Below are 27987 nucleotides of genomic sequence, written 5' to 3' on the forward strand. Positions count from 1 at the left end.
ACATTCAGGTCAAGGAGGCATACAGAATCCCCCTCAAAATCAATAAAAATAGGTCAACACCTCAACATATAATAGTGAAGCTTGCAAATTTCAGAGACAAAGAGAAAGTCCTGAAAGCAGCTCTGGACAAGAGGTCCTTAACCAACAGAGATAAAAACATAAGGCAGGCAGCAGACCTACCCAAAGAGACCTGGCAGGCCAGAAAGTACTGGCATGATATATTCAGGGTGCCAAATGAGAAAAATATGTGGCCAAGAATACTATATCCAGCAAGGCTGTCATTCAGAATAGAAGGAGAGATAAAGAGCTTCTAGGACAAACAGAGACTAAAATAATTTGTGACCACTAAACCAGCCCTGCAATAAATCATAAAGGGGATCCTTTACGTGAAGAGAGAGCCCCAAAGTAACACAGACCAGAAAGGAGCAGAGACAATAGACAGAAGCAGTGACTTTACAGGTAATACAATGGCACTAAGTTCCTATCTTTCAATAGTTACTCTGAATGTAAATGGGCTAAATGCCTCAATCAAAAGGCAAAGGGTATCAGGCTGGATAAAAAAACAAGACTATTAGTGCGCTGCCTGCAAGAGATTCATTTTAGACTCAAAGACACCTCTAGTTATATGCAAACAATGAATCATGGAACACTGTATCCAAAGCTAATGATGTACTGTATGGTGACTAACATATCATATTAATAATAAAAAAAAAGTGAGGGGGTGGAAAACCATTTATCATGCTAATGGATATCAAAAGAAAGCAACCCTAATATCAGGCAAAATAGATTTTAAACCAAAGAGTGTAATAAGAGATGAAAAAGGCCATTATACCATAATTAAAGGGTCTATCCAACAAAAAGATTAAAAACTGTAAATATTTATGCCCCTAACACAGGAGCAGCCAATTATATAGCCAATTAATATCAAAATTAAGGAAACATTTAATAATAATACAATAATAGTAGGGGACTTTAACACCCCACTCACTGCAATGGATAGATCATCGAAGCAGAACATCAACAAGGAAACAAGCGCTTAGAATGACACGCTGGACCAGTTGGACTTCACATATATATTCAGAACATTCCATCCTAAAGCAACAGAATACACATTCTTCTCCAGTGCACATGGAACATTCTCCAGAACAGATCACATACTGGGTCACAAATCAGGTCTCAACCTGGTACCAAGAGACTGGGATCATTCCCTGCATATTTTCAGACCACAATGCTTTGAAACTTGAACTTAGTAACATGAGGAAATTTGGAAGGAACTCAAATACTTGGAGGCCAAAGAGCATCCTCCTAAAGAATGAATGGGTCAATCAGGAAATTAAAGAGGAATGAAAAACATTCACGGAAACAAATGAAAATGAAAACACAACTGTTCAAAACCTTTGGGATGCAGCAAAGGTGGTCCTAAGAGGGAATTATTTAGCAATTCAAGCCCTTCTCAAGAAACAAGAAAGGTCTCAAATACACAAGCTAATCTTACACCTAAAGGAGCTGGAGAAAGAACAGCAAATAAAGCCTAAGCCCAGCAGGAGAAGAGAATTAATAAAGATTAGAGCTGAAATCAATGAAATCAAAAGCAAAAGAACAGTAGAACAGATCAACAAAATTAGGAGCTGGTTCTTTGAAAGAATTGATAAGATTGATAAACCTCTAGCCAAACTTATCAAAAAGAAAAGACAAAGGATCCAAATTAATAAAATCATGAAAGAAAGAGGAGAGATCACAACCAACATGGAAGAAATGCAAACAATTAGAAGAACATATTATGAGCAACTACATGCCAAAAAGTTAGGCAATCTGGAAGAAATGGATGTGTTGCTAGAGATGTATAAACTACCCAAACTGAAACAGGAAGAAATAGAAAACCTGAACAGACTCATAACCAGAAAGGAAACTGAAGCAGTAATCAAAAATCTCCCCAAAATAAGAGTCCAAGGCCAGATGGCTTCTGGGGGCATTCTACCAAACATTTAAAGAAGAATCAATACCTATTCTTCTGAAGCTGCTTCAAAAAATAGAAATGGAAGGAAAACCTCCAAACTCTTTCTATGAGGCCAGCATTTCCTTGATCCCAAAACCACACAAAGACCCCCACCAAAAAAGAGAATTACAAACCAATATCCCTGATGAACATGGATGCAAAAATTCTCACCAAGACACTAGCCTAGGCTCCAACAGTACATTAAAAGGATTATGCATCATGACCAAGTGGGATTTATTCCTGGGCTGCAAGGGTGGTTCAACACCCGTAAATTAATCAATGTGATACCCTACATAAATAGAAGACAAGAACCATATGATCCTCTCAGTAGATGCAGAAAAAGCATTTGACAAAGTACAGCATCCTTTCTTGATTAAAACTCTTCACAGTGTGGAGACAGAGGGAACATACCTCAATATCATAAAAACCATATATGAATAGCCTACAGCGAATATCATTTTCAGTGGAGAAAAACTGAGAGCTTTTCCCCTGAGGTCAGGAAAACAGACAGGGATTTCCACTCTCACCACTGTTGTTCAACATAGCACTAGAAGTTCTAGCCTCAACAATCAGACAACAAAAACTAAGACAAGTCATCTGAATTGGCAGAGAAGAAGGCAAACTTTCACTCTTTGCAGATGACATGGTACTTTATGTGGAAAGCCCAAAAGACTCCACCCCAAAATTGCTAGAACTCATATGGGAATTCATCACAGTGGCAGGATATAAAATCAATGCACAGAAATCAGTTGCATTTCTACATATTAATAGTGAGACACAAGAAGAAATTAAGGGATTCCATTTACAATTGGACCAAAAACCATAAGATACCTTGGAATAAACCTAACCAAAGACGTAAAGGACCTGTACTCAGAAAAGTATAGAACAATCATGAAAGAAATTGAGGAAGACAGAAAGAAAGGTGTCCATGCTCATGGACTGGAAGAACAAATATTATTAAAATGTCTGTGTTTCCCAGAGCAATCTATACATTCAGTGAAATCCCTATCAAAATGCCATCAATTTTTCTCACAGAGCTGGAACAAATAATCCTCAAATCTGTATGGAACCAGAAAAGACCCCGAGTACCCAAAGGAAAGTTGAAAAAAAAAAAAAAAAAAAGCTCTTGGCATCACAATTCAGGACTTCAAGCTCTATTACAAAGCTGTAATCATCAAGACAGTATGGTACTGGCACAAAAACAGACACATAGATCAAAGTTACCGAATAGAAAACCCAGAAATGGATCCTCAACTCTATGGTCAAATAATCTTCGGCAAAGCAGGAAAGAATATCCAATGGAAAAAAAGGCAGTCTCTTCAACAAATGGTGTTGGGAAAATTGGACAGCCACATGCAAAAGAATGAAACTGGGCCATTTTCTTACACCATACACAAAAATAGACTAAACATGGATGAAAGACCTAAATGTGAGACAGGAATCCATCAAAATCCTAGAGGAGAACACAGGGAGCAACCTCTTTGATCTTGGCCTCAGCAAGTTCTGGCTAGATATGTCTCCAAAGCCATGGGAAACAAAGGCAAAAATGAAGTATTGGGACTTTATCAAGATAAAAAGCTTCTCCACAGTGAAGGAAACCTTCGACAAAAGCAAAGACAACGGACAGAATGGGGGAAGATATCTGCAAATGTCTTATCAGATAAAGGGCTAGTATCCAAAATCTATAAAGAACTTATCAAACCCAACACCCAACAAACAGATAATCCAGTCCGGAAATGGGCAGAAGATCCGAACAGACACAAATGAACTGCCTGATTTCAAGATTTACAATAAACAATAACAATCAAAACAGTACTGTGATACTGGCAATAGTATTAAGCAGCATATCTAAATCTTAGGATTACTGACATTTTGAACCATATATATATATTTTTGTTAGGAGCTGCCCCATGTATTGTAGGATGTTTAATAGTATCCCCAGCCTCTGCCCACTAGATACCAATAACACAACTGTTGTGACAATCAAAATTGTCTCAAGATATTGCCAAATGTCCCTGGAGATGGGGGAAGGGAATGAAATCATCCTGTTGAAAACTACTGGTATAGACATATAAATCAATGGAGCAGAATAGAGTTTAGAAATAGACTCACAGATATGTACCCAACTGATTTTCAAAGAGGTGCAAAAGCAATTCGGTGGAGAAAGAATAGTTTTGAAACAGTTATACAACCATATGCAAACAAAACAAAACCTCAACCCATACCGGTTTCACATTCACAAACTGACTGGGTATACAATCATACATACATCTACCTATAGAAACAAAAATTACAAAATTTTTTAAGAGAAAAGATAAGAAATAAATTGCAGCATTAGATAGTAAGGCAAAGATTTCTTAGATCTGACTCAAAGTGCACAACTTATCCAATAAATTCCAGTTACAAAATAGTATATACTATGTAATTACATTTAAATTAAATTTTTGACAACGTTATCTATAGTAGTGAAAAGCAGATTGGTTGATTCCTGGGGTTGGGCAGGAGAGTGACTACAAAGAACTTCCTGGGGTGATGGGAATGTTCTTTAAATAAATGTTCTATAAATGTTCTATATGTTGGTGATTATGTGACTATATACATTTGTCAAAACTAATCAAATTGCAAATTTCAAAAGTACATTTTCAATGGATTAAGCATATGAATTATTGTTAAGTTAATGTAATAATATTAATGATGTACAAAAAAAAAGAATTAGCAGCCTTAGAGAATGCTAGGGAAACGACTTACTATTTTGAAATGTGGGAAATACAGGTAAAGAATCCAGCATTTGCCTTTTCTTTCCTACAAAAACTGTACCTAAGAATAACCCCAATAGCAAGGAGGAAAATGATTTTAAGAATTCCAGCTAACAAATGAAGAAGGAATGATAGAATATCACCACTTTGAAGCACTAATGAAATAATGGATGCAATAGTAATGATTCAAGCTATGTAGGCAGAAAACTTCAGGGGAAACTTATAATAATTGGATTAGAGCAATAAATCCTGAACCCACTGACCAACCTTAATATCACAAAAAAGGAAAATCTAACATTATTTGTCAGTTGATACATAACAATATGTATGAAGCGTCTTTGTCAAAAAAACAAAATAGACAATAAAGTTTTTTCTTTTTTCTTGGTTGTATGTATACACACAGAGAGATAAGTGAACTACTGTTCTATAGAAAATACAGGAGACAGAGGACCATGTTAAGCACTCCAAAGATAATGCAACTGTCACAATTCAAAATATGAGAAACTCTCCAGGGAATGGCTCAGTTTATTCAAAAAAGAAATTGCAAACATGGGGAAAAGAGTAGGGGGACTTCATATTAAAATAGACATCTGAGACACACAGACCAAATGTAATGTTGGACCTTGTTTGTGTCCTGAGATACAACTACCTTTTTAGATGTTTAAAATAAACACTTCAGGAGATACCAGGGAAATGTGAACATCAACTGAATTATATGATGATATTAAGAAACTAAGGGGGATTTTTTTGGGGTGTGATACTACTGTCATAGTTATGTTTCTATAAAAATTAAAAAAGAAAAAATAACTCACTTTTAGAAACACATACTGAAGAATTTAAAGTAAAATAATATGATGCTTCATAGTAATCCCAAACAGGATATAAGGTAGCTGGAGATAGAAATGAAAAGTGTTTAGTAATGCATAGTTAACTGTTAAAGCTATGTAATTGGTATATAGTGATGTATTATTTTATTCTCTCTGCTTTTTAATCAATAAAAAAACTAAATTCAAAATAAAATTAAAAGTATCTTCCTACTTATAAACAAATTTCCTTTCTCTGTAGTTTTGTCCTTTCAATCCTAATTTTGTTTTTGTTTTCTTCTGTGCATCTTGATCCTATTTTCCAAACTACTGTCATACAGGTCTTTTCTAGAAAATGGTTTTGATTTTTATGAGAATTTTTACTTTTTAAATTTTCATTTAATTTCTTATCTTCTTTAATTTCATTTTTTCTACATCCTTTGGATTTATTTGCCTTTCTCTACCCTGTTGGATGAAGCACATATGATTTATTTTGAATATTTTAATAAATTAATGGATTTAAGACTACAAATTTCTTCTGAGCATTAATGCTTTGGCTACAAGGCAATATTTGATATATGATATTTTTATTGTCATTAAATTTAAAAGTTTGTACTTTCCACCTTCAGCCCAAGAGTTATTAAGAAGCATGCTGTTAAAGTCCAAAACTAGTAGGAAGGTAGGAAGGATATAATAAATATTAGAAAAGAATTAAATGAAATCGAGACTAAAAAACAATAGAACTGATTAATGAAACCAGTTGCTGGTTCTTTGAAAAGATAAACAAAACTGATAAACCAGACTCATCAAGAAAAAAAGAGAGGATTCAAATAAAATCAGAAATGGAGGAAAAGTGGGGCGCCTAGGTGGCTCAGTCGTTAAGTGTCTGCCTTTGGCTCAGGGTGCGATCCCAGGGTCCTGGGATCGAGCCCCACATTGGGCTCCCTGCTCTGCTGGGAGCCTGCTTCTTCCTCTCCCACTTCCCCTGCTTGTGTTCCCTCTCTCACTGAATGTCTCTCTCTCTGTCAAATAAATAAATAAAATCTTTTAAAAAAATTAAAAAAAAAAGAAACGGGGGAGAAGTAACAACTGACACTACAGAAACACAAAGGATTATAAAAGAATATTATGAAAAATCATGTGCCAACAAATTAAAAACCTAGAAAAAATGGATAGATTCCTAGAAACATATAACATCCCAAAACTGAATCAGGAAGAAACAGAAAATTTGAACAGACCAATTCCTAGCAATTGAATTAGTAATCAAAAACTCTCAACAACAAAAGTCCAGGATCAGATGACTTCACATGTGAATTTTACCAAATATCTGAAGAAGAGTTAATGCTTATTCTTCTCAAACTATTCCAAAAAAAAATAGAAGAGGAAGGAAAGCTTCCAAATTCATTCTATGAGGCCAGCATTAGCCCAATACCAATACCAGAAAAAGACACTATAAAACAAAGGAAAAAGTATAGGCCGATATCTCTCATGAACATAGATGCAAAAATCCTCAACAAAATTGCACCAAACCAAATCCAACAATACATTTAAAAAAATCATTCACCATAATCAGGTGGGATTTATTCCTGGGCTGCAAAGGTGGTTCAATATTCACAAATCAACCAACATGATACATCCCATCAAGAGAAAGGATAAAAACCATATGATTTTAGTAGATGCAGATATAGCAATTGACAAGGTACAATATTCATTCATGATAAAAACCTTCAACAAAGTAGGTTTAGAGGGAACATGCCTCAACATAACAAAGGCCATATATGAAAAACCCACAGCTAACATCATATTCAATAGTGAAAATCTAAGAGCTTTTCTCCTAAGATCAGGAACAAGATAAGGATGTCTACTTTCACCACTTTTTTCAACATAGTCCTGGAAGTCCTAGCCATAGCAATCAGACAAGAAAAAGGAATAAAAGGTATCCAAATTGGTAAGGAAGGAGTAAAACTTGCAGTATTTGCAGATGACGTGATACTATACACAGAAAACCCTAAAGACTCTACCAAAAAACTACTAGAAATGATAAATGAATTCAGTAAAGTCACAGGATACAAAATTAATATATAAAAGTCTGTTGCATTTCTATATTCTAATAATGAAGTAGCAGAAGGAAAAATTAAGTAAACAATCTCATTTATATTTGCACCAAAAAGAATAAAATACCCAGGAATAAACTTAACCAAGGCGTGAAAGACCTGTACTCTGAAAATTATAAAACACTGATGAAAGAAACTGAAGATGACACAAACAAATGGAAAGACCATGCAGTGGAAGAACCAATACTGTTAAGATGTCCATACTACCCAAAGCAATCTCCAGATTTAACACAATACCTATTAAAATACTAACAATCATAGAATGTTAACTCTTCATAGAACTAGGACAAATATGGGGCGCCTGGGTAGCGCAGTCGTTAAGGCGTCTGCCTTCGGCTCAGGGCGTGATCCTGGCGTGCCGGGATCGAGTCCCACATCGGGCTCCTCTGCTGTGAGCCTGCTTCTTCCTCTCCCACTCCCCCTGCTGTGTTCCCTCTCTCGCTGGCTGTCTCTCTGTCACATAAATAAATAAAATCTTTAAAAAAAAAAAAAAAAAAAAAAAAAAAGAACTAGGACAAATAATCCTAAAATTTGGATTTGTATGGAACCAAAAAAGATCCTGAGTAGCCAACGCAATTTTGAGAAGGAAGAACAAAACTGGAGGTACAAATCCCAGATTTCAAGATCTACTGTAAAGTTGTATTAATCAAAATAGTATAATACTAGCGCAAAAAAAGACACATAGATCCATTGAACGGAACAGAGAGCCTAGAATTAAACTTACATTTTTATGGTCAATTAGTCTACGACTAAGAAGATAAGAATACACAATGGGGGAAAGTCAGTCTCTTCAACAATGGTGCTGGGAGAACTGGAAAGCTATATGCAAAAGAATGAAAATGAACCACTTTGTAACACGATACACAAAAATAAACTCAAAGTGGAGTAAAGACCTAAATATGAGACCTGAAACCATAAAAATCTTAGAAGTGAACAGAGGCAGTAATTTCTTTGGCATCAGCCATAGAAACATTTTTCTAGATATTTATCCTCAGGGAAGGGAAACAAAAGCAAAATTAAAAAACTGGGACTACACCAAAATGAAAGCTTCTGCACAGTGAAGGAACCCATCAACAAGATGAAAGGGCAACCCTAGTGAATGAGGGAAAATATTTGCAAATGATATATCTGATAAGGGGTTAATATTCAAAATACATAAAGAACTTATACAATGCCAAAAAACCCCCAAATAATCCAATTAAAAATAGGCAGAAGCCCTAAATAGACATTTTCCCAAAGATAACACACAGATGGGTCAACAGACACATGAAAAGATGCTCAACATCTCTCATCCTCAGGGAAATACAAATCAAGACTACAATGAAATGTCACCTTATACCTGTCAGAATAGTAGAATCAAAAACATAAGAAATAACAAGTGTTTGTGAGGATGTGGAGGAAAAGGAACCCTGTGCACTGTTGGTAAGAGTGCAAATTGGTGCAGCCACAATGGAAAACAGTATGGAGGCTCCTCAAAAAATTGAAGAAGAATTACCATATGAATCTGTAATTCTACTACCAGGTATTTACCCAAAGAAAATGAGAACACTAATTCAAAAAGATATATGCACCCCAATATTTACTGGATTATTTATAACAGCCAAGATATGGGAGCAACCCAAGTGTGAATCCATAGATAAATGGATAAAGAAGATGTGTTTTATATATGTATGATATATAAAATAATATGTATATATAATAAATGTAATATATATTACACATATATATTATATACATAAATGGAGTCTTAGTCATAAAAAATGAAATCTTACCATTTGCGACAACATGGATATAGCTAGAGAGTATAATGCTAAGTAAAATAAGTCAGACAGAGAAAGACAAAGACTATATGATCTAAGAAAAAACAAATGAACAAACATAGGGCAAAAACAGACAAAAAAGCAAACTCTTAACTACAGAAAACAAACTGGTGGTTGCTGGGGAGGGGGAAGAGAGGGTGAAATAGATAAAGGGGATTAAGAGTGCCCTAATCATGATGAATGCAGAGTAATGCACAGAATCATTGAATTATTATATTGTACACCTGAAACTAATATAAAACTGTATGTTAATTATACTTCAATTTAAAGAAACAGTCTACTGTCAAATTTTAAATAACATGTTATATTTTAGCAGGGCAATCTTTTTGTGGTTTGTTTTTACCTTTATTGCATGGAAGTCACTGAATATGGTCTCTATGATACCAATTGTTTCAGTTTATTGAGATATCCTTGGTGGCTTTGATATCATCATTTGTGATTTTGTCATTGTGTTAATAATGTGTATTGTTTATTAAATATATCTTCATTAGCTCAAGCTTTCTGATTGTCATTCAAACCCTCAAGATCATCACTGTTTATTTCCTTCTTAGTATACAGTTTTCTGGGAAATATGTGTTAAAACCCTGCATTTTATGGATTTTTCAATTTTTCCTTGAAGCTTTTTCCTTAAAAACCAAATACATTTTGGAGCTCTGTAGTTAAATGAATAGTGCTATGTCTACTTGATGGATTCTACTGTCAACTATATAATTATGAAGGATCTCTTTGTATTAGTTGTCTATTGCTGCATAACAAACTACCCCAAAATTGGCAGCTTAAAACAATAAACAGTGATTATCTCACAATTTCTCAAGGTCAGGAATATAGGACAATTTAACTGGGTGATTCTGACTCAGGGTCTGTCATGAGGTTGCAGTAAAGATGCTGACCAGAGCTGCAGTCATCTTAACGTTTGGGGATGAAGGACCTACTTCTAAGTGGCTCATTCACATGATTTTGGCTGGAGGCTTTCACAAGATACACTGGTACACCACTGCACAGACCTCTCAGTAAGGCTGCTTAAATGTCCTAATGATATGGCAACTAGCTTCCCGGAGAGCAAGTGTTCAAAGACAAAGGGATCGAAAAGGAAGCCACAACACATTATATTACCTAGTTTGAGAAGTTAAAACTGAAGTGAGTTACTAAGTCCAGCTCACATTCAAGGGGATGAGAGGATAAGGCACCAACTTTTGAAAAAAGAAAAATCAAATCAAATATCAAATATCAGGACCTGTTTTTAAGGTACCTCACTTTTCCTTCTCTAATCTTATTGTGTACATATATTTTGTCTGATACTTGGTTTTGGCTGCATTTATTTGTGTATCTTTTTCCATTTGAACTTTCCCATGTAATTTTGAGTTTGGAGGGTTTTTTATATGCAACATATATTAGGAATTTAAAAAATTGAATCTTATGGTCTCTGATTTTCAATAGGTGAACTTAATTCATTCACATTATAATTACTGACTAGACATTCTTGACAGCTTATCTTGTATTTTCTACTTACTATACCATTAGTTATTTCCTTTTGATTATTTCCTATTTGCTTTTTAATAATTTATTAAGCTTTCTTTCTTGTATTTTTCCTATTTACTGGTTCCAAGGTTATGCTGTTTGTGTTAGTCTGATAGTGCTGCCATAACAAAAATACCATGGGCTGGGTGCTTTCAACAAGAGAAATGTATCTTCACACAATTCTGGAGGCTGAAAGTCCAAGATCAAGCTGTTGACAGGTTTGCTTTCTCCTGAGGCCTCTCTCATCGGCTTGCAGGTAGCCACCTTCTTTCTGTAAACTCTCATGGCCTTTCCTCTGTGCACACGCATCCCTGGTGACTCTTCTTTTTATAAAGACACCCTCATATTGCATTAGGGATCCACTTTATCAGCCTATCTCTAAGTACAGTCACGCTGAGGGTTAGAGTTTCAACATATGGATTTGGTAGGGCATGGGGACACAATTTAGTCCATAACACCATCTATTCCTATTTTTCTTGGGTATAGTCCTAAATTCTTAACATACTCATATCAACTTACTTTTCTAACAAGACCTGGGGTAATTAGTATTTATTTCTTTTGACTTTTCTCCTCTTATGCACCCTACTGCACCCTGATTATTCACCCTTGCTTGCTGAGGCACATTTTTCCAATTCTTAGTATCTCCTTCCATAGGGCATGGAGAACTTCTGGTGCTTTTTCCAAATTTGGGAGCAGTATTCTCTTGACATTCAGGGTTCTGCTTTCTTTTTCACTCTCATTTTGTCTGTTTTACAGCTTTCAGTGGATTCCTCACAGCTTCTGGTCCATCATGCATTCTTGTTTTGAATTCCAGTTATAAATTTTAAACACACACACACACACACAAACGTTCCATCATTTCTAGAGATTTGGCATAGGAGGGAGAGGTTGATGTATGCACTCAATCCACTGTCTTAAAACAGAAGAGGTACATTTCATTTAGAAGTTAATTCTTTACAGCGAAGACTTCTGACTGGAAAAACTGAAATTGGAAGTCCAAATGGATAAGTCTGAGTCAACAGAAGCCAGAAACGTCTATAGTTATGATATTTAAAATTACAATTATATTGTATGTAATAAATGGTAATTCTTGTTTCAGAAGTTAGCAGGTATAAAACTCCTCTATATAAAAACAGTGCCAAAGAAGCAATTTTATGTCAACTTGATCACCAAGCAAGTGCCTAGGAGTGGCAGATGTAAGCCACACTACAGAAATCATGCCAATGAAAGACAAACTACCCAGTAGTGTCATGCCAAGGGAAGGCACAGATGGCTGGAGAGCAGCAGCTATAGGTCTTTTTATAGCATTATCAAATGGCACACACTTGACATTCCAACTGGTCCTGTGCCAATGGCCAAGGTAATTAGGGATGCCAACATGAGAATGTTCAGAAGGCATACTCATCTTCATGCCATCCAACATGGGGCCAGAGAAGCAATCTTGGGTGGCAAATGAGTAGTTTTATGCCACAGTAATAATTAGGTTGGAGAGGTTACCTGAATTTTCAAAAGCAGAATAAGATCCCAAAGACACAAAATTAAAAGCAGTGTTTCTATGACCAAGAGAAACAGACTCTCAAACCACACAGCTTCTACCTGGAAAAACATGGACAATAAAGAGTCTAGAGCCATGACAACAGTGAAAAAAATTTTTCTTTAAAAAATTTTAAGCAATTTCAGAGTTACAGAGAAGTTTCAAATATAGGACACAGATTTTTTTCCTTCTGAATTATTTGAGAGGAAGTTGCCAACACACTCCTGAATACTTTAGTGTTTATTTCCTACTAATTAGGACATTCTATGTAACCACAATCAAATCATCAAAATCATAAGGTTAACACTGGTAACATTCCAACTTACATCACTGAAATTGCAACAATTGTCCCAGTAATGTTCTTCATATCACAAAGATCAATTTCTTGACGGATTTAGTTGTTATGTCTCTTTAGACTCCTTTAATATACATTAGTTCTTTAGTCTTCCTTTCATTCACATGAACTTGGCATTTTTTGGGATAGTATAGGTTAGTTTTTATAATGTCTCTCAATTTGGGTTCAACTGATGTTTCCTCAGGATTAGACGCCAGTTATGCCCCTTTTTGCAGGAATATTACAGAAGTGCTGTTGTGTTCTTACTGTAGTATATAAGGTAGCAAATTATTTTGATCACTTAATTAACATGGTGTCTACCAGCCTTTTCCACTGTAAAGTTACTCTTTTTCCCTTTGTAAATAACACATACTTTGTGGGAAATATTTTGAGACAATGTAAACACCCTGTATCTCAGGAAACTTTTATAGTTCTAGCATCCATTAATTATTCTTGGTTCACTCCATTATGACTATAATACCTGCCAAATTGTGATTTTTCTCATTCATTCCTTTGACATTTATTAGTTGGGTGTATGTATGTATGTATGTATGTACTTGTATCAATATGGACCTAAAGGCAATTTATTTTATATAGCTAATTATAATCATTCTACATATTTTGATAAAAATTCAATTCAAAATATTTCCCAAATTCTCTTACGATTTCTTCTTTGACCCATGAGACTTTTATTTTTATTTTTATTTTATTTTTTTTTTTTAAAGATTTTATTTATTTATTCGACAGAGATAGAGACAGCCAGCGAGAGAGGGAACACAAGCAGGGGGAGTGGGAGAGGAAGAAGCAGGCTCATAGCGGAGGAGCCTGATGTGGGGCTCAATCCCAGAACGCCGGGATCACGCCCTGAGCCGAAGGCAGACGCTTAACCGCTGTGCCACCCAGGCGCCCCTGACCCATGAGACTTTTAGAGGAATACTGCTTAATATGCAAATAGTTGGGAACTTTGTTGATAATTTGAATGTTACTGAATTGTAATTTAATTCCTTTGGTGTCATAGTTCACTCTTCCAAAGTGTATTGTGCTTTATTTTATGGACCAGCATATAATCTATGTTTATTGAATATTTCACGTGCATTTGAAAATAATGTACATTCTTTTTTTTAAAATTTGTCAGAGATATATACATAGAGAGAGAGAGCACAAGCAGGGAAAGCAGCAGGCAGAGGGAGAAACAGGTTCCCTGCTGAGTGAGGAGCCCAATGAGGGACTTGATCCCAGGACCTTGGTATTATGACCTGAGCTGAAGGCAGATGCTTAACGGACTGACCCACCCAGGCGTCCCAAGAATGGGCATTCTAAAGTTGTTGAATATAGGTTCAAAAAACATCAGGTCAAGTTGGTGTGGATAGGTTCATATATTCTATATCCTTATGGATTTTTGTACTACTTAGTCTGTGAATTACAACATTTGTCTATTTCTCTTTTTTTTTTTTGGTTGTCATCTTTTGCTTCATATATTTGAAACTCAGTTATTTTGAATATAAACATTTAGAATTATGTCTTTCTGCTGAACTTTTATCATCATGAGTATCTCTATGTCTTTTAATACTTACTTTGTTCTGAAATCTACTTTGGTACTTAGGCTTTGTGTGTGGTATCTTTCTAAATTTGTGTCATAATAACTAAAGTGTTTCTCTTACAGAGGGAATATAAGTAGGTCTTGCTTTATCCAGTCTGACAATCTCAGACTTAAAAAAAACTCAATCTACATCTTAACTGGAGTGTCCAGTTAATCTCAATTTAATATAATTAAAAATGTTTAGATTTAAGTATACCATCTTGCTACTTGTTTTCTATTTCCCTTCCTGTCCTACACTCTTTAGGGTTGAGTATTTTAAACGTCTTTTTAAATTTTCCTCTACTGACTTTTTTTTAAAGCTGCATATCTATTTAAATTTTTGAGAAAATCTGCTAGGTACTACAATACACAGTGTTAACTTATCACAGTCTGCTTAGAATTAATATTGTACCACTTTTGGTAAAAGGTATGAACCTTACAATGGTATGATTCCATTTTACCACCCCCCATGATGTTATGATGTTACTGTCCTTCATTTCACATCTACATGTTATAAATACCACAATACATTATTTTGCTTTGGACAATTATCTTTTAAAGAAATTTTTACATGAGGAAAAATTACTTTTACTACTAATCCATTTACCATTGCCAGAGCTATTCATTCTTTTCTGTACACCATGTTTCCATTTGGTATATTATTTGTTCTGCTTGAAGAATTTCCTTTAATTTTTCTTGTAGGGCAGGTCTCCTGAGTTGTTGCTATCTCAGCTTCTATTTATTCAAAAGTGTCTATTTCACTATTTTAAGATAATTTTCACTGGATATAAAGTTTTGTATTGTGAATTATTTTTTCAGTACATTAAAGATGTGTTACATTATCTTTTGGCATCATTTTTCAGCCATAATTCATATTAACTGGTCCTTCTATGTCCTTTTTATTTTTTGGGTATTTTTTAGATTTTTCTATCATTGTTTTCAGTAGTTTGGATAAGCTGTGCCAAGATGTGGTGTGTCTGAGCACTGCTTTGTCTATTTGGAATTCACTCAGTTTCTTGGAACTGTAGACTGTTTTCCACCAATAACATGTATTTTAGACCACCTGATTTTAGTTTCACAAATTACTGAGCCTTTATTAATTTTTCTAATATTTTTCCTTCCTTTTATTAAGGAAGGAAATTTTATTAAGGAAGGAAATTTATTAAGATTGGATTATTTCTACTGATCTGTCTTGATGTCTTTCTATAGATCCTTTATTATACTGTACAATCTTTTGCTAAACCTATCCATGGAATTTTTCATTTCAGATTTTACATTTTTCAGTTCAAGAATTTCTTTTGCCCCTTTTAATAATAGTTTTCTTGCCTCTGCTAAGAATCCCTATATATTCAATCATTATGTTCATCTTTTCCTTTAAAATATTTGAACTTATTTATAACAGTTGCTTCAGTTTTTTTCCTCTCCTTTCAATATATGGGTCCTCTCAGAATATGTTACCATTAGCTCCTTTTTCTCTTCATTATACATCACATTTTCCTGCTTCTCACACATCTAATAATGTATTACTGTGTGCTGTACATAGGGAACATCACATTATAAGGAGTTTGGGTAATATAGTCTTTCTTTTAAAGGATGTTGATTTTTGTACTAGCAGGGCATTAAATTAGTGGTAGATTCTTTTGAACCTGTCCAGTTAGGTTTTGTGATTTTCTTATATAATGTATTATTTATTTCAGGGGTACAGGTTTGTGATTCATCATTCTTACACAATACTTAGTGCTCACCATAACACATACCCTCTCCAGTGTCCATCACCCAGCCACCCCATCCCTCTCAGCTCCCTCCACTCCAGCATCCCTTAGTTTGTTTCCTGAGATTAAGAGTCTCCTATGGTTTGTCTCCCTCTCTGGTTTCTTCTTGTTTCATTTTTTCCTCTTTTTTCCTATGATCCTCTACCTTGTTTCTCAAATTCCACACATCAGTGAGATCATATGATAATTGTCTTTCTCTGATTGACTTATTTCACTTAGCATAATACACTCTAGTTTCATCCATACTGTTGCAAATGGCAAGATTTCATTTTTTGATGGCTGTATAATATTCCATTGTGTATATATATACAACATCTTCTTTATCCATTCATCTGTTGATGGACATCTGGGCTCTTTCCATAGTTTGGCTACTGTGGACATTGCTGCTATAAACATTGGGGTGCAGGTGCCTCTTCGGATTACTACATTTGTATCTTTGGGGAAATACCGAGTACTGCAATTGCTGGGTTTTAGGGTAGCTCTATTTTCAACTTTTTAAGGAACCTCCATACTGTTTTTCAGAGTGGCTGCACAAGCTTGCATTCCCACCAACAGTGTAGGAAGATTCCCCTTTCTCCGCATCTTTGCCAACATCTCTTTCAGTTTTGTACATAGTCCTGGAATATGGCCTTTACCTTCAAACATGGCATTTCTGTGGTTTCATATAAATGCCCAGAGAGGTTGCTTCACTTTGACTGATTCAGAATTCCACCATCTCTCAGCATTATGCAGCCTACTTACTTATTTATTTATTTATTTATTTATTTATTTATTTAAGCTTTTATTTATTTTAGTCAGAGTGAGAGAGAACAAAAGCAGGGACAGGGGCAGAGGGAGAAACAGGCTCCCCACTAAGCAAGGAGCCCAACCTGAGCCAAAGGCAGATGCTTAACTGACTGAGCCACCCAGGCGTCCCAGCAGCCTCTCCATTTAGCTCTCAGTCTCACAGAAATGACTCTTTGGTAAGCCTTGTATAATTGTGGCTTAGCCTTCCATCAAGGACCCACAGAGCCACCTTGTGGACTTCTGGGTCCACTCTTCACAGATATTTTCCCATTCTGGTATCTTGCCCCACAAATTCTAGATCACTCATCATCTCTGAATTGTGAACTCTTATCTTTGGCTCTCCAGTTGAGTGATATTACTGGTCTCTGCTCTGGAAATTATATAGAGAGCCATCTGTGTATTCCTTACGTTTTAAGAAGCAAAGTCCTGCAAGGCTTATTATCCAATGTCTAAATTTAGTTGTCTTATATTTTGTTCAATTTTACAGTAGTTTACAGTGGGAGGACAAGTAGGAAAACCGATTTGTTATTAGCTGAAAGTGGAAAATCCTCTTTCATTACTAGTAATATTTTAAAATAGTTGAGCCAATATTGATTATATAATTATTCCTTTTTGCTTGGGTTTTGGTAGGAAACAATCTTGAACTATAGGAATCAATAAGAAACTAATTTTTTTTAATGACAGGAAATTGGGGACAGACACTTTAAAAAGTGTTATACCTATCCAGTTCACATGACACTCTAAGATACAACTCTTCTTTGTGTCTCCCAAGATGCAGATGGGTTCTCAAAGACCAGACTCATAGTCCTGAAAGATCTATCAACATCATGTTTGGCATATACCACATCTATTTCTAAGAAAACTATCACTAAACATGTGAAAGTATTCTTCCCTGGAGCCATGAATGAGATACAGGGAAATGGGCATTGGTGTTATTTTCTGTGGTCCTTTCTATATTCACTGTACACTTCCTTTTACTGTAGATTAATGGCTCTTAATTTGGATGAATGATATTCTAAATAAACCAGGGTTCTGTAAATCACTTAAGCTAGATCAGATGTCATTCTGCAACAAACATTCTTAGAGATAACTTTTGAATCGTGGTAAAGAATAAAAGGAAAAGAATAGTTTTTTGAACTTAGTTATGGGGAGTCATCAAGTCATAAATCACTGAGCTTTGGGAAACTTCCAAATTTTTAGTTTATATAAGTAATTCAGTATAAATGGAAATAGTGTGAACTTTAGAATCAAACACACCTGAGTTTGAGTCACAATTCTTAGTTTTCCTTATAATCAGCTTTATCAACTATAAATAGGTATAATAATTCTATTGGTTAGGATTATTATGAAAATTAAATAAGATAATTTATAAAATGGCATAATATATATGTTATATTAACATAATATGTTATACCATTATATAAGGCATTATCTGGTATAATACCTTTGCAGATGATCAAGAAAAGTTAACTGCTTTAATTTTGTGAGATGTAATGATTTTGTTGCTGATAATGGTAAAGCACTTGGCATGCCCACAAGAAAGACAGACTATAAATTTAAGCAGGCATACACACAAATATCTTCTACTATTATCAAAAGGAAAGATCTGCATTATCAACCTTATAACATTAATACAATTCTTCAACTTGAAGGGCTGAAAATTATTTTTTTTTACTTTTTTGAAAATAAGTTAAAGTTTAAAAAACGTAAGTTTTTCTTTTCTTTTGTGCTTTTACTATAATTGAACAATAAACCCTAGTACATACAACATCTTGTAAAATTTCATTTGTTCCATTTTGGAAATAAAATTGATGACATGTAGGAGAGAAGGAAGGGAAGAATGAGGGGGGGTAAATAGAAGGGGGAATGAACCATGAAAGACTATGGACTCTGGAAACAAACTGAGGGCTTCAGAGGGGAGGGGGGTAGGGGACTGGGATAGGGCGGTGATGGGTATGAAGGAGGGCACATATTGCATGGTGTACTGGGTGTTATACGCAAATAATGAATCATGGAACACTACATCAAAAACTAAGGATATACTGTATGGTGACTAATATAATAAAAAATTATTATTAAAAAATAAAATAAAATTTATGACATGTCATGCTTTCAAGAAGAATTTGTGACATTTAAGGCTCTTAGTGATTAATAGTTCAAACATAATAGCACACTGCAGGGGGTTATCCAGAGTTGGAAAGGAGCTAGTGCCAATTTTAACACTTCACTCACCTCCTAAAAATATTCTGCAGAACTTCTGATTGCAGTTATCCAGATAAGGATATATCAGACCAATACTCTTGCTGAGAGCAACTAGAACAGCTGGATAAAATAATTTTTAAAATTCTGTTTGAAGATACTGGAGAACTACCAAGATAGTATTTGAAGGACCAAGATTCTAGATAGAAGCAAAGCCCAGAGAGGTAAGCCTGACATTTGGTGCTGCTTTTGCTTTTTAAAGCATTTGCCAATGTGTAATTGGCGGCCAAGAGGGTGAGAAACTTAACAGAAAGTAGTGTTTGAGAGGTTGAGAAACTGCACAGAGCTTTAGGTAGTCATTGGGCTAAGGCTACAAAGTTAAACTTCAGGGTCTGCTAAAGGACAGGACTTCCAACTAGATTTCTGAAGGGCTACACTCTTGATATAAGTATAAAGTAGAAATAAACCAGCTCTTAGACTGAAACTCATCTTCAAATAAACTCAATCCCAGAACAGATTAAGTTATCATTTAACCCCTACCCTAACTACCTGCCAGAAGCAAAACTAAATTCTTTCTGGAGGAAAACAACATCATACACAGCCTCAAATTATCACTACATTTTTAAAATTCTATATCCAACATTCACTAAAAAAAAAGAACTAAAAGATGAGACCAAATGACCCCAAAACAAGAACAAAAAGATCCACCAAAAGGACAGTAGTCAAGAGAAAAAATTAGAAGAAAAATGTAACTAATAAGCAAATAGGAGGGGAAAATGGAATATAGTTAACATAATAAAGGGCAACTTTATTATGGTTAGATAATAGGACATGGAATAGGTGGGACAAACAAAAAGGGTAACAAACACAATTGTATTATTCATAATATAATTCAATCAAATAATCTAATTAAAAGACAAAGTTGTGACAGTTGATTATAAATATACAATTGTATGTTGCTTACAAGAGATACAAATTAAATATAAGGAGACATGGATACATGATATATGAAGCAAATACAAACCAAAATAAAAGTGGTGTAGGTATACTATGAGATGAAGTAGGTTTTAAGGCAAGAAGCATTATTAGAAAATAGAAGAATGTTTCATAATGATGAGCCTTTGCTCAATATACCAAGAAAATATAACAGTTCTAAACTGGCATGCACCTAATTACACAGTGTTAAAACAAGTAAAACAAAAAAGAGACGTCCACAATTATAGTGGAAAATTTTAAAACACCGGTCTCAGGGAGGATATAGAAGAACTGAAAAACATGACTAACAAACTTGATTTTATATAGAACACTGCATTCAACAACTGTAAACTGCAGACTGTACATTTTCATTAATGCACATGGAAATCTTACCATTAACCATATAATGAGCCATAAGGGAACTTCAGCAAATTTCAAAGGGTTGATGGTAACAGAATAGGTTAAGGGGTGTGTGTGTATCTGTGTGTCTCCCTAGAAAATGTTTTATTGTTTGAAATTAGGAAATATACTTTTAAGAAACCTAAAGCAAAGAAGAATTCCCAACAGAAATGTTAGAAATATCTTGAGCTGAATGATAATGAAAAATAGACACATAAAATTGTCAGAATGCAATCAAAGCCATGCTTAAATGGAAATTATACCCTTGAATGCATACATTAGGAAACAGAAGCTGAAAAATCCATGTAAGCATCTATCACAAGTTAGAATAAGAACAACACATTTAAACAAACTTGGAAGACTTACACTATTGGATATAAATATTTATAAAGTAATTTAGGCAGTTTGGTATTGGAGCAAGGACAGAGTCTAGTAGTAGACCTACACATATATATGGGCACTTGATTGGTTTATTTTTATTGAGTTACAGCTGACATACAGTATTATATTATTTGCAGGTGTACAACATAGTGGTTCAATGAATCTATACATTATGCAGTGCTTACCATGATAAGTGTAGTTACAATTTGTCAACACACAAAGTTATTACAATATTACTGACTAAATTCCCTATGCTGTACATTTCATCTCCCTAACTTATATGTACAGGGCTGTAGCTCTTAATCCCCTTCACCTACTTTGCCCATCCCCCTACACCCATCTACTTTGATGACCACCATTTTGTTCTCTTTATATATGAGCCTGTTTCTGTTTCTTGTGGTGTTTGTTCGTTCATTTGTTTTTATTTTTAGCTTCCACATATAAGTGAAATCATACTGTATTTGTCTTCTTCTGCCTGACTTATTTCACTTAACATAATACCCTCTAGGTCTATCCATGTTGTCACAAATGACAAGATTTCATTCTTTTTTATGGCTAATATTCCATTGTGTATGTGTTTGTCTTCTTTATCCACATCTTCTTTATCCATTCATCTATGGATGAACACTTGGGTTGCTTCCATATCTTCTTTGGGTAAATATCCAGTAGCAGAATTATTGGATCATATGTTTCTTCTATTTTTAATTTTTTAAGGAACCTCCATACCGTTTTCCATAGTGGCTGCACTATTTTACATTCGCACCAACATATTCCACATCCTCGCCACCATTTGTTATTTCTTTTTCTTTTTAAGATTTTATTTTTAAGTAATTTCTATACCCAACATGGGGCTCAAACTCACAACTCCAAGATCAAGAGTCGCACACTTCACAAACTGAGTCAGCCAGGTGTCCCCACTTGTTATTTCTTGTCATTTTGATACTAGCCATTCTGACTGGTGTGAGGTGATATCTCATTATGATTTTGATGTGCATTTCTATGGGAACCTCATTTATAGCAAAGGTGACCCTGTAAAGCAGCAAGCAAAGGACAATTTTGTTAATAAATGGTCACAAGTCAACTGGATATACATATGATAGAAATCAATTTTGAGCTATGCCCGCTTAAGAATCAACAGAGGTGGATGGTATGTTTAAATGTTAACATTAAAATAACACAAATTCTGGAAGATAAAAAGAAGTTTTGGGGCACCTGGCTGGCTTAGTCTGTAGAGCATGCAACTCTTGATCTGGGGGTGTGTGACTTCCAGCCCCATGCTGGTTGTAGAGATTACTTAAAAATAAAACCATTAAAAATTTTTTTTTATTTCAAGACCGTGGGGTAGTAAAAGATTTTTTAAAACAGGGCACAAAGAGCACTAACCAGCCCCTGACAACTACCATTTTACTATTTCTGTGAAATTAGGTTTTATTTATTTTTTAAGATTCCATATATAACTGATACCATACAGTATTTGACTTTCTCTATCTGGCGTATTTTCTTTACTGTAATGCCCTCCAGGTTCATCAATGATATAGCAAATGGCAAGATTTCCTTTGTCTGTTGATGGCCACTTAGGTTGTTTCCACATCTTAGCTATTGTGAGTAATGCTGCAGTAGACATGGGTAGATACTTCTTCAAGATACTGATTTTGTTTCCTTTGGGTATTTACCCAGAGGTGGGATTGTTGCATCATGTAGTAGTTTTATTTTTAATTTTTTGAGGAACGTCCATATTGTTTTCCATAGTGGCTACACCAATTTATACTCCCACCAACAGTGAACAAGGGTTCCCTTTTCTCCACATCTTTGTCAAACTTTATAATCTCTTTTTTGATAAAAGACATCCTAATAGGTATGAGGTGTTCTCAGATTGTGGTTTTGATTTGCATTTCCCAGATGATTAGTGATGTTGAGCACCTTTCATGTACCTGTTGGCCATCTGCATGTCCTCTTTGGAAAAATGTCTTTTCAGGTCCTGTGCTCATTTTTTAATTGAATTATTTGATTTCTTTTGTTATTGATTTGTATTTACTCCTCATATTTTAGATATTAACTCCTTATCAGGTATATGATTTTCAAATATTTTCTCCCATTCATAGATTGCCTTTGCATTATTTTGACTATTTCATTTGCTGTACAGAAGCTTTTTCGTTTGACATAGTCCCATTTATTTTATTTTGTCTTTTTTTTTTTTTTTTTTTTTTTTAATGTGCGGCTTGAATCCATGACCATGAGATCGAGACCTGAGCCAAGATCAGGAGTAAGATACTCAACTGACTGAGCCACCCAGGCACTTATATTGTAGTTTTTGTGGCCTATGCTACAATATAAGCCACCCACTTATATTGTAGTTTTTGTGGCCTATGCTTTTGTTGTCTTATAAAAACAAAAACAACACACAAAAAAACCATCACTAAGACCAATGTCAAAGAGCTTTTTCTTGATGTTTTCTTCTAGAAGTTTTATGGTTTCAGGTCTTACATTTAAGTCTTCAATTCATTTAGTTAGTTTTAGTGAGTGGTGTAAGGTCCAGGTTCACCCTTTTGCAAGTGGATATCCAATTTTCCTACCACTACTTATTGAAAAGACTATCCTCTCCCCATTGTATGTTCTTGGTCGAAGATTAGTTGACCCTATACATGTGGATTCATTTCTGGGCCCTTTATTCTGTTCCATTGATTTATATGCCTGTTTTTATCCCAGTACCACCCATAAAATGGAATATAATGTAAACACTGAAGAAATGATACAGACTTAATGTTTACTGATATGGAAAACTATGTTATATTGTTGAATAAAAAAACTCAGGTTATAAACAAAAAGTACAATATACGCACACACATATTCACATAGAGAGGTATTTTAAAGGATGTTCATTTCTAGACTGGAAGATTTCAAGTGGATTTTACTTTTGTTCTTTATACTTTATGGTATTGCTTACTTTCTATTGTAGTATTATTTATTCTTACAATCAAAATATTTTATTTTCATCTAAGGTCTTGCTGAATCACCTTGATTTTGCTTACAAAATATCCTTTCCTTTACATTCATATAATTCAGGCCCTGTTTCAGGTCTTCATTATTTCTCACATAGCCATGTAATAACAATAGTTACTCTGTCTTAACAGTAATAACACATGATATCTGTATACTATTTACCAGTTTACAAAGTCTTTCAGTACATTGTCCCTAGATCCAAAAACAACCTTACAAATAAAGAAATATGAAGAAAATCTACCTTTACTTGGGTGAATTGAGGCAGAGGTAAAAAGATGGAGATAAAGTCAGTGGGATCCAAAAATCTAAAGAGCGTTATAATTTCTGAACCGTGATGTCAACATGCACAGATATTGGTCAAATAGTAAAACCTTCCCTCAACACACTAATACGCCTGTTCAATTTGACAGAACAAAATACAAAATACAGATGATAAATAACAGAAGATTCATACTTTTGAAGTAATTAGAAAGATTTTTTTCATAATCAGTGGAAGCATAATTTAAATGAACGATGCAAAGCTAGAATTTAAACAACAAATTCATTCCAAAGACAAGTGACCTAAAGCCATGAACCCATTTTAACATCTGAACCATCAAAGCTTAAACTACAAAAATGTCTTCATTGTGCAGAATATTCAGGTAAAAGAGCCTTCCAGAATTTTTTTGTTTTCAAGGAGCTTTTGCTTTATAGCTTCTTTGACAACAATGAGGTTTCTGTGGAGCAGAATATGCTAGGAAACCAGAAAAGGAATACCAACTTCATCTGATCTCACTGACATTGTGATAAAAGATAAGAAACTGATTATATGTATCTCATAACTGATGTATCAGCTATAAGAAACTGATACAGAGGGGCGCCCAGGTGGCACAGTCTTTGAGCATCTGCCTTCGGCTCAGGGCGTGATCCCAGCGTTATGGGATTGAGCCCCACATCGGGCTCCTCTGCTATGAGTCTGCTTCTTCCTCTCCCACTCCCCCTGCTTGTACCCCCTCTCGCTGGCTGTCTCTATCTCTGTCAAATAAATAAATAAAATCTTAAAAAAAAAAAAAAGAAAGAAACTGATACAGAGCACAGGGATCTATAAGGAACTGGCCAATTTTACTGCTGTTAGCTAATAAATGGGAGGATTAAAGTGTAGGTGAATTTATAACCCCTTGGATCAACTTTGCACTGTGGTTACTTTAAAAATACAAGTAAGAACATTCAAAATTTGTTACTTCACACTAAAACCTAAGGGATAAACTGAGCCCACTCAAAATCTATGGTACGTACTTTGCTCATGTCCTAGCTTCTGTAGCTGTACTTCAGAGGATGGATTAAAGAGACATTTAAGCTTATTAGATAGAAAGGTGTCATCCCCTCACATCAAGGTACATGAAGAGAAAAGTTCAAGAATTATAAATTCTTAGAAAACATAAAATATCCTTTGGGCCCTGGCAAGGAAAATGTCAACAAGTCAAAAGAGACTAGATGGCTATTGACCAGTTTCATGAAGGCAAAGCTGCAAGCCAAGATGGAATAATGCTTTCCCACCATGTGTCTAAAGCACAAATGACACTAATCCTTTTTAATGGTCACAAAAGCTGACAACTTACTCAGCCTTAGAACTGAAGGCACAAAATCATCTCTGGGAATGACTCACCATAAACAGGTCACGAGCACCAATGTCAACAGCTAACAGAAATGCCTTTTCAAATCTCTGGTACCTATAAAGAAGAAAAGAAATGTTATATGTTAGTTGTGAAAAAAAGCATAAAAGAAGAGAGCTGTTAGTTTAATGTATTTATGTGTTATTATTTTTTGTTCTTCTGATGGGAAAAATATTTTCAAACAGTAGGGAATTTGCCTGTTGGGATTTTCTGTATGTGAAATGTTACTGCACTTAGGAGGAGCTGAGGCAAAGAGCCTATAGAGGCCTTCAATGCAACTTTAACGATAAGCAGAACCCAGAGGACGTGCTGCTGAATATCAGCAAAAGCTGGCTTAGGAAATAGGTCTCTCATAATTCTTAACTTTATTGTGTTTTGTAAGAGAGAAGTATGAGGATATGGAGAATATAACAGGATAAAAGTAATTAACAAATCAAATAATTACACTTTTGAGTTTCTTAGGTAAAAGGTGAGAAGTCAAATGTATTATTACATAAGTCATGTTTGTGAGTTTTGGAAAAAATACATTCTAGAATGTTCTAAAATGACAATAATAAATGGTTCCTAAATATTTTGAAGTATTTTCTAAGTATTTTCTAAATATAACAAGTATTACTTGTTAACTTTTTTTTTCACAATCATACTCTTTTTCCCTGAAGTATAACTTTGATAATTCTTTATGGTGAAGTTTAAGTTTATGCTAAGATATATAAAAATTACAGTTTAAATTAATTACCCTTACAGAATGTTTAAGATCTTGAGAGCAAAGCATGTCACGATCATATACTTTTGCACAGAGGTTTAGAAGAAAAGGTCTTTTTTGGTCTAAATGCTGAGATTTACATAGATATAATTGTGAGTTTTTCTGACTCCAGAAACAAGCAGTTAAGTAACCAAGTTGTTCTCTGTTCTCTATTTCATATTGTGAAATATGATAGTATAAAATATAAAGATTTCAACTAAAACATATCAGAAATATGGAACATTAGTTATTACTAACAGATTACATACATTTTATTAATAAAATAGCTACAAGAAGTAAAGTCCAAATAAAAAATTAATGACTATTATCCATAATCTCCGCCTTTGCCCTTCTTACTAGCCTCTTCAGTATTTGCCTGAATCCTTTCCAACTACGGAAGATCAGATGGCAATTGTGTTTATTTTTGTTCCAGGAAGCTTACAGATTCATTATATACTCAGTGGAGGTAGGATGTAAAGAGAAAGAGGACAGGGGATTATAGCAAGTTGTACTACTTGTTCATACAGTCATTGCTATTTTGCATATGATCCCACTACACCAAAACTTTTCTGGCAGTAGTAATTGTCCATCTTCTAATGATCAAACAAATGATAAATTCTCCTCTTGTGTGCCCTTCTGGCCACATCCGATCCCATAAATTTCCCCCTTCTTGAAACCCTCTCTTTTCTTGCATTTGGAGATGCCATTCTTTTGTTTCCCAATTTCTGGCATTTCATCTTCTTAGTCTCCTTTCCTAGTTTGTTTTTCTCTGACTACTCCATGAAGGTGGTGTAGTATCATACTCTTTTATTTACACTCACTACTCTAGTCTCCCCACTAACCTTACCCACTCTCACAAATCTCTAGGATCCCTATCTTTCCTAAGCTCGAAACTCTTATTTCCAGGTACTTTGAATTTAAAATGTCTAACATGTTCATTGATACATCAAGTTGGCAATCATATATAGGATAAATTAAAATTGGAGAGAGTGATATTAAGAGGGGCAAGATAGGATGAATTCTTCTTTCCAGGTGAGAGGTAATGAAGGACACTATGATATAAAAAGAATAGGTATTGGCATCTGGCATGTTCAACCAGAAATACCAAAGGGAGCTCCCAACTAGACTGCCTATAAAACACATATTAAAGTACATCACAGAATTCTAAAAAAAGTAAGAAAATTTCTCCAAGGGTCCCATAGTCTCAATCAAAAAATAGCAACCAAATGAAATCCTTTCATTAAAACTAGAGCAAAGATCCCTGAACAGAGAGCAAATACTGGGATGTAGGGAGAGGCAGAACTACTCTAAGGGCCATTGCATTCAAGAGACCGAGCTCTGAACAAGTCTCAAGGTGAAGGTTCTAAGCCCAAGACTTCTGATTAAGCCAGGGGTTAAAATATTCCCAGGATATAGTGCGCCTATCTTTCACATAAAGAATAGGAAAAAAAAAAAATCATGTCTGGATTAAAGCTTTTTTTTTTTTTTTTTTAAGTAGTCTCTACAACCCCAAGTTCTACAGTCCCATGCTCCACCAAATGAGCCAGCCAGGCGCCCCTGGATTAAAGCATTTTTGATAGAAAGCCCCAGGATTACCATCAATTAGAATAAAACAAATATGAGTTCA

At 34.8% G+C, this 27987-nt stretch overlaps 1 protein-coding gene across 23 annotated transcripts in view; it reads right to left on the reverse strand.

Annotated features, from left to right (window-relative positions):
• WDPCP (WD repeat containing planar cell polarity effector) overlaps positions 1 to 27987 on the reverse strand; it is a 489024-nt gene that overhangs the window by 185619 nt on the left and 275418 nt on the right. For 19 of the 23 annotated variants that reach the window (XM_057309423.1, XM_057309427.1, XM_057309428.1 and 16 more), the window contains one exon: positions 25612 to 25675. In XM_057309423.1, the coding sequence (XP_057165406.1) occupies positions 25612 to 25675 (64 nt within the window). Of the gene's footprint in view, positions 1 to 15350; positions 21996 to 25611; positions 25676 to 27987 lie in introns of those variants that run through there. The other 4 variants (XM_057309437.1, XM_048222488.2, XM_057309435.1 and 1 more) reach the window with 1 other exon arrangement.

The sequence above is a fragment of the Ursus arctos genome, unplaced genomic scaffold, assembly GCF_023065955.2.
Source record: "Ursus arctos isolate Adak ecotype North America unplaced genomic scaffold, UrsArc2.0 scaffold_8, whole genome shotgun sequence".
Taxonomy (NCBI): domain Eukaryota; kingdom Metazoa; phylum Chordata; class Mammalia; order Carnivora; family Ursidae; genus Ursus; species Ursus arctos.